At 35.9% G+C, this 7,925-nt stretch overlaps 2 protein-coding genes across 2 annotated transcripts; both read left to right on the top strand.

The window, feature by feature from the left end:
• The first annotated feature begins 265 nt into the window (after positions 1-265).
• LOC111785899 (histone deacetylase HDT1-like) lies at positions 266-3,553 on the top strand. Its single transcript, XM_023666262.1, has 10 exons — positions 266-405; positions 822-892; positions 1,017-1,237; positions 1,522-1,535; positions 1,633-1,686; positions 1,780-1,955; positions 2,669-2,746; positions 2,850-2,937; positions 3,064-3,181; positions 3,273-3,553. The coding sequence occupies exons 1-10, from the start codon at positions 393-395 to the stop codon at positions 3,334-3,336; spliced, it is 897 nt and encodes a 298-aa protein (XP_023522030.1). The 5' UTR covers positions 266-392; the 3' UTR covers positions 3,337-3,553.
• Positions 3,554-4,125: 572 nt separating this feature from the next.
• LOC111785900 (histone deacetylase HDT1-like) lies at positions 4,126-7,461 on the top strand (the record flags this gene model as incomplete). The annotated part of the gene is given in 10 exon segments (XM_023666263.1): positions 4,126-4,138; positions 4,469-4,539; positions 4,645-4,865; positions 5,127-5,140; positions 5,226-5,279; positions 5,373-5,542; positions 6,201-6,278; positions 6,355-6,448; positions 6,970-7,087; positions 7,184-7,461. Coding segments are annotated over 10 exon segments (894 nt in total). The 3' UTR covers positions 7,245-7,461.
• Positions 7,462-7,925: the final 464 nt, after the last annotated feature.

The raw sequence follows: 7,925 nt of genomic DNA on the forward strand, positions 1-7,925 counted from the left end.
TTTTTTTTTTTTTTTTTTTTTTTGTCAAAATTATTCAACGATTAAATAATGTATTCGTCACAATTACGATATTATTCAAATTGATATTAAATTATATATTATTTAATTAAAGAATTAAGTTAAACCGTCTATACTTAAGTGGGCCCAGATAAACAGACAATCAACTGGGCTTAACTGTCCGGCCCAAACAATTAATTGAATTCTTAGGCCCAAACCGATAATTAAATTTATGCGGTTATTTGAAACCCTAACCATCCAAAAACCTGGCGGCAATTCCCTTATAAGGTGTTTTAAAAGCTTCTGGCTTCCTTCTCTCTGTTTGCTTTGCGCCATAGTTCACTTCCTCTTCAACATATTCCTAAAGCCCTACTCTGGTTCTTCCCGCTCTGTCAATGGAGTTCTGGGGTATGTGATCCTGGTTTTTGTTCTTGTTGGCTTAAGCTAAGAAGTTTCAATGTGTTTAAACAGCTATGAGTTATTCACTTCTGCATTTTGTTTCGTACTCATAATTCTTTCTCCTGCATTTATCCTGTCATCGTCTATGTAGTATATAAGAGTTTTAGAAAGTTATTGAATTACTCGTTTGAAGCTTCTTCATCCTGTTTTCTTGTTTGCACTGGAGGTTTAAAGGGTTGGGTACATATACTATTGTATCCGTTTGAATTTTGGAACTTTCAGATGAACAACTTGTCGTAATGTATGAAGCAGATGCATAAACTGATGTTTTATGGATGTCTCAGTGTGATAATGTTGTCTCGTAATATTTTAATTGACAAATACTTGTGAATTCTTGAAAGTTCATGATGGATTTGTGTTCTTAGGTGTTGAGGTTAAGCCTGGTCAGGCACTCTCTGTGAAGCCTGGAGATCAGAAATATCTGCATCTATCACAGGTACTGTTGTTGCTGCTGTAGTTGTTGACTTTATTTTAGAATTTTTGCCCAGTTGAGCCCTTTGGCCTCTTTGTTTGATATCAATCCCCCATTATAGTTAACTTGATGAAATCTTTTTATGCAGGCTACTCTTGGTGAATTAAAGAAGGACAAATCGAAGGAATCCGTGACTATTTTTTTGAAGATTGATGAACAGAAGCTTGTTCTGGGAATTCTCTCTGCAGAGAAGTTCCCTCAGCTATCATTTGATCTCGTGTTCGAGAAGGAATTTGAGCTCTCACACAACGGGAAGAGTGGAAGTATTTACTGTATGGGATACCAGGCTTCTGCAGAAGACCAAGAACAATATCCTTTCTTACCAGCTTGAGCGATTTTGTTTCCCCTTGTAACAATGATACTGAGTTGTTTCATTTTATGGTTGTTGTAATTGAAGTCAGAAGCCACATTTCTTATTTGATTTTAAGATTGTGCTATCATAGCCTATGAGTTTGGTTTCAAGGGAATTATAGCTATCTTGGAAGTCAGTTATGCTATTTAATATGATGACATTTGTTTTTACACCTCTATTTTCATTTATTTCTATTATCCGTTTCTTCCTTAACTCTTATATCTTGTCTTCTCTTTTCCACTGAAGAGTATTCTGGTAAGTTTCTAAGCATTCACATGTCTAGTACCCAGACAGATCCTTTCTGTTTCTGATTATGAAACTGATTAGCTGAGTGTGTGTTTTCTCATTTCAGATTCTGATTTTGGCTCAGAGGACGAGGAACTTGCTCTGCAACATGTGCCGAATGGTAATTGCATTCGGTCGTGTAAATATAATAGGAGCTTGGTTACTAGAAATATTCTTGGCACTGCCTCCTTATCTCGTGATGATCTACTTTCAGGAAAACCTATCCAGAAGGAGGAGAAGTCTATTGTGGGAAAACATAGTTCTTTGAAGCCCGAAACTTCAAAGAAGACACATTCTAAGTCTCTTGAACCAAGCAAGGAGGACGAGGATGACGATTCTGAAGATGACGATGAATCTGATGATGAGGATTCAAGTGATGAGTCTGATGAGGTAATTGAAATCAAAGTCTTTTGCATCTATTATATTCTGGGAGAAATGATCGAAAAAGACGTTTTTGTTTCCTTGCCTGAAGAGCATGACACAGGTACCTTGCAATAAGAAGGGAGTTGAAATTGTCATTATTTTAGTATTCTTAATAAAAGACTTTTTTCATATGTAAATATTTTAGTTACATTTTCCTACTGTGTGCTCCCCAATAACAAATCCCTCACCTTTGTTTTGTCTTGTGCCTAAGTTCTTGAGGGTTATCGTATTTCTTGTCTATCTCGTTAATATCAGTCATGCATATGAAATTGGGATCACTAAGTATACATGATTCAATAATGACTCTTGGTATTAATTTGGTTCTTACTGTGAGTGTTTTCAATATTGGATTGTAGTAATGACACCTTTGGTTCGCTTCTATAGTTATTATTATGGAAGTCATCAGGATAGGCCTCTTCATGTGCTTTCAAAACACTGCATCAAGGAAATGATATGCAACCTAAACATATTTGTTCTTTATGATTCACGCAACAAGCTTTCACCATTTGTGGTTTTGGAATTTTATCTATTCAATTAGTTAATCTTGTCATGGCGACCTTTTGAGGTTTTTGATTGTTCTTCAATTTTGATTTGGGCATTGTCCCAGCTATAACCCCGAACCCTTTTTGTTTAGTTGCTTAGTATTCATTAGATAATGAAATTATGTTGATAAATTGCAGGAAATGCTCGGATCTGACAGTGACTCTGATGATGAAGATGATGATATTGAGAGTGAGGAGGAGACACCAAAGAAAAAGGTGTATTTTTACTCCTCGTGTAACTTCTATATTGAAACATCTAATGGATCTCATTTATAGTTTTCTTTTAGCATCATTTTTATCAGCTCGTGTGCTCTTGTAGGTCGAATCGAACAAGAAGAGGTCGAATGACTCTGCCTCGGTGACCCCTGTTTCTAAGAAGTCCAAGCTAGCTTCGGCTGAGAAGTCCGGTGATTCTTTTAACCATTCATTTATTTCCTACTAATGTTAATAAGCCTCAAATTTGTTTCTTGGTACGCCATTAAAAGCCCCATTGATTTAAATTGGTCCTGAACTTATTAGTTGTTTGTTGCCAGATGCTAAAAAGGGCGGCCATACAGCCACTCCCCACCCTGCTAAGAAACCTCTGAAAACCCCAGCCAAAGCAGCCACTCCAAAATCCGGTGGCCAGTTCTCTTGCAAATCATGCGACAGGTTTCTTTGTTCTCTCTATATATACATTTTACTCATCATCATTGGAAGCGACCCGACGATGCTAATGTCATGTCCTCTGTTGTTCGTTTAGGTCCTTCGGTTCGGACGGTGCCCTTCAGTCGCACGGTAAAGCAAAGCACAGTGGTGGTAAGTGAAAAGAAGAGTTAGCAGTGAAGGATAACATATTATTTTGCAGCTCCAATATGTTATTCTCTAAGATAGGTCGTCACACCATGGCTGAGATTTCGTGTCGACATTTGATTATAAAACGAGAAGCCATGGCTGAGATTATATTATTCTGTGTTTAGGACTTCAATATCATTATAATTTGTTAGGGAACACTTCAGAAAATCAATCTTAGTTCAGCTAATCCTTCTCTGAGTTATAACAAAAATGCATAATCTTTTTATTTTAGAATATATTCATTGATATTCACATTTAATTGATTACTTCATTAATCTTAATCATTAATCAATACTAAATAGTAAACATGATGATATTAAAGCATAAATCTATTAAAAATTCTAAATTAATACGTACTAATAATAAATAAATGAAATTCAAATTATAACTATTAAGCAATATTTTGATTATTAACGTTTTAAGTGTCGTTAATTATTAATTAGCGGCTTTCAAAAAAATATTAATTAGGCCCAAGCCCACACTTACATGGGCCAAGATGCAGGCCCACACTAACATGGGCCAGTATGCAGGCCCACACTTACATGGGCCAAGATGCAGGCCCACACCGACATTGAAATTTGTCAATCGATGATTTGAAACCCTAAGCTACCCGGAAAGCTGGCGCCAATTCCCATATAAAATGTTCAAACATTTTCGACTGCCAATCACGTCTGTCCGATCGTTCGTTCTGAAGTTGTGTCACTGTTCATTTCTTCTTCAGGGCTTTTCTTAAACCCTAGAGTCTTCTACGTGCACTGTCGATGGAGTTTTGGGGTAAGCTATTGTTCTTTTCCTTCTTCTCAGCTTTATCGTTTATCATGTTTCTCCACTCTTCACTTTTGCTGCCGTCTGTATCAATATATNTCGTTTATCATGTTTCTCCACTCTTCACTTTTGCTGCCGTCTGTATCAATATATATGTTTTTCGGATTGCTTCGTTTATTGTTTGTTTTTTTTGCTTTTGTTCTCTCAATCTCTTTAGCTTGTTTTTGTTGTAACCAGTTCTCGTAGTATTTGGATTGCTTAAAGTCATCACGATTTTTTTTTTTCCTTTTTTTGTGACATGATGAACTAAGAACATTCGTTATATAATTGGTATTGTAGGTGTTGAAGTCAAGCCTGGTCAGGCACTCGTTGTGAAGCCTGGAATTCAGCAGTACCTGCATCTATCACAGGTAGGGGCTGTTCTCATTATTGCTATTATCATTTTCCCAGTTGAACTACATGGTTTGGTGTAAGGTCTTCTCACGTAGCACATTTGATGAAATGTTTTTATTCAGGCGACTCTAGGTGAAACAAAGAAGGACAAAGCAAATGAAAACGTGACCATCTTCTTGAAGATTGGTGGCCAAAAGCTTGTTCTTGGCATTCTCTCCTCAGAGAAGTTTCCCCAGCTATCATTTGATCTTGTGTTTGAGAAGGAATTTGAGCTCTCCCATAATGGGAAGGGTGGAAGTGTTTACTGTGCTGGATACCAGGCTTATGCCGAGGATCAAGATCCATATCCTTTCTTTCCTTTTTGAGGATTTATATTTCCCCTTAGATTAACGATAATAAGCTTATGTATTATTTGAAGATTATATTTGTTAGTGTCTCATGGCCGGCCTTAAAGTTTATAGTAGTTCGTATAGGTGATCAAAAGATTTGATGTATGCATATTTTTATTAATTAGCTTAATTAGAATTTTTGAAGCTGATGCTACTTCATATGATGGGATTGAGTTTTTTTTTTCCTTGACCACTTCCTGTTCTCTCTTTTCCACTGGCGATTATTTTGGTAAGTTGTTTCGCATTCATAAGATTTGTACCTCGACACATGTCTATTGAGGAAGATTAACTTAGAGTGTGTTGTATCTATTCAGATTCTGATTCTGGCTCGGAGGATGAAGAACTTGAATTGCCCCTTGCTCAAAACGGTAAATGCAAGCCACTACTAAAACGTTGGTGTTTTTTTTTTGGAAATATACTCAAGACTCTGTACGCATTATCTCATGATGACTCTCTATCAGGGAAAGCTACCCAGAAGGAGAAGGCTATTGCCGATAAAAGTAATGCTGCAAAGGCTCTGTCTTTAAAGAAGTCAGATGCAAAGCCTTCGAAACCAAGCAAGGATGAAGATGACTCTGAGGATGACGATGACTCTGACGAAGATGAAGATTTTGATGATGAATCGGATGAGGTATAGATTCTTTCAATTGTGTTTGTATTCAAATTATTTGTTTGCTATGGATTTTATCTATCTTCTGAAAATGTTTGAATTCTTTGCCAAATTCAAAAGACTAGAAACAGGATTTTGAAAGCTAGATAAGAAAACAGGAAATCCACCGGTAGAACTAATATTTATAATCTTCATTGTCAAAAACCAAAAATCAAATAGTTGGAAAATTGTTGGTGAGTTCTTCCATGCATCAACTGAATATAAGTGATTCCTTCGTGGGTGGCATTTGAATTTTTATCGAACTGAAAGCCCTAGATTATTGTTAATACCATTGTTGGTTCTCCTCCACATTTAACTTTGCCTATTACCTTTTTTCATGTGAAGTAATCAGGAGGTGAGATTCTACATTTTCTTTTGTTGTATATTTTTCCCCCTTCTCGTGTCCTGTTCTGAAATGGCCTTCCAATTCATATTTACATACAAGCATTGAATGTATGTTGTTTTTTTTTTATGAAACATTTGCAAAACACTAAAAATTTGGTTCACTGAAGTTTATATTCAAAATCACGTGAGCAATACTCTTAATCTGGAGTGTATGCATCATAGTCTACGGTGACTATTTCAGTTTTCATTTATTTCTGTGATTTGGCTTGGACATTTACATTGTGATAATCGGCAGGAAATGCTCAATGCTGACAGTAGCGAATCTGATGATGAAGATGATGACACTGAAAGTGATGAGGAGACACCGAAGAAGGTGCTTGTGATCATAGTAACGTTGTCATCTTCTTTATCATATGTAGCATCATATTGATTACCTCTTATCCTTGTAGGTTGAAGCAACCAAGAAGAGGCCAAATGAGTCTGCCTCCAAGACGACTCCCCTCCCTGCTAAGAAAGCAAAGTTAGCTTCGCCTGTAAAGACTGGTAATTCTTTCAACTATTTAAGGCAAAAATATTTCACTATTTTGTTTTTTGTTTCCTGTCTTTTTGTTTGCATCCTCTTTTTTATAAAGATAAACAGAAGTACATTTGGTAACCTTTTCTTATTTCTTGTTCATTCTTCTTTATAGAAAAAAACAAAACAGATACATGTTAGGTAATCTTATCTTGTTTATTGTTCATTCTTCTAAATATGCAAAAAATTTATTTGAAAATTACTTTTTAAAATTAAAAACCAACATTTTTATGTTAATACTACTTGTAGATATTTATTGTGCATTTTAAGAGTAAAAATGATTACAGTAACTAAACACGAACATTACCAAACGACTCCTTATTTACTCCATACTTTTGCATTTTGGCAAAAGCATTGTTTCAAGAATGTCAATTATTTACTCTTTTTAGAGCTTTATAGAATTGCCAATTATAGCAAAAGCTTGTCTCTTCCGTTATCAACTGATCATAATGTAGTCTATATTCTGAAATTGTTGGTTGTGTATTGCCAGATTCAAAGAAGGGGGGCCATACTGCCACTCCCCACCCAACCAAGAAGAACGCTAAAACTCCTGCCAAATCAGAGACCCCAAAATCTGGTGGGCAGTTCTCTTGCAAATCCTGCGACAGGTATGTTTTTGTTTTTGTAAAAGAAAGATTAGTTGCTGAAAATGGAAGTGTGTCCTTATGATTCTGACATAATGTCCTCCGTTTCGTTTGTTTCAGGTCATTTGGTTCTGATGGTGCGCTTCAGTCGCACAGTAAGGCTAAGCACGGGGGTAAGTAAAGGGAACACTGCCATATTTTTTTTCTGCAGCTTCTTCAGTACGTTGCTTTCTAAATAGATTAGAGTCTCGGCTTAAATTTTGTGGTGGGTTGGGATTATAGGACGAGAAATGAATGTGTTGAGTTTGAGGAAGATGAATTCAGTTTGATAAATGTATGTTTTCTTGTTTTCTTGTTGTACTTATTATCATTATTATTCCGAAGAATCCTCTTTTTTATTTTCATGCCCATGCCCATCATTCGAAGAAAGTTCGATTTTAGTCCTTATATAGTTTAGAAACCTTATACACGATTCCAATAGTAGTTCGAACAAAGTTAAGAAAGTTAAGAATTTAGTTTATATGGTTTTAAATGTTAGTATTTCATATGAACAGATTTGATCAAGGTAGTTGAGATTTGATTAAGGTAGTTGAGGTGGTACAATTATATTGTCCTATTCAATCCTTTTTCACTCGAATGGACCATTCTTTGGCGTCCGCCTTTGTCGGCGCTGATCCCTCTCTCTTCATAGGCTTCTGCCGACACTGCACCGTTGAAATATCCCACGTGTTAAATAAAAATATAAATGTCCATAACCCAAGGTTTAATCTTCATTTAAATTATTTATTTCACTCCCAAATAACCATAGAGTAGTTTAAAATTATTTATTTCATTCCCACCGACACTACAAAGTCAAGAGTAT

The sequence above is a fragment of the Cucurbita pepo genome, unplaced genomic scaffold, assembly GCF_002806865.2.
Source record: "Cucurbita pepo subsp. pepo cultivar mu-cu-16 unplaced genomic scaffold, ASM280686v2 Cp4.1_scaffold000814, whole genome shotgun sequence".
Taxonomy (NCBI): Eukaryota; Viridiplantae; Streptophyta; class Magnoliopsida; order Cucurbitales; family Cucurbitaceae; genus Cucurbita; species Cucurbita pepo.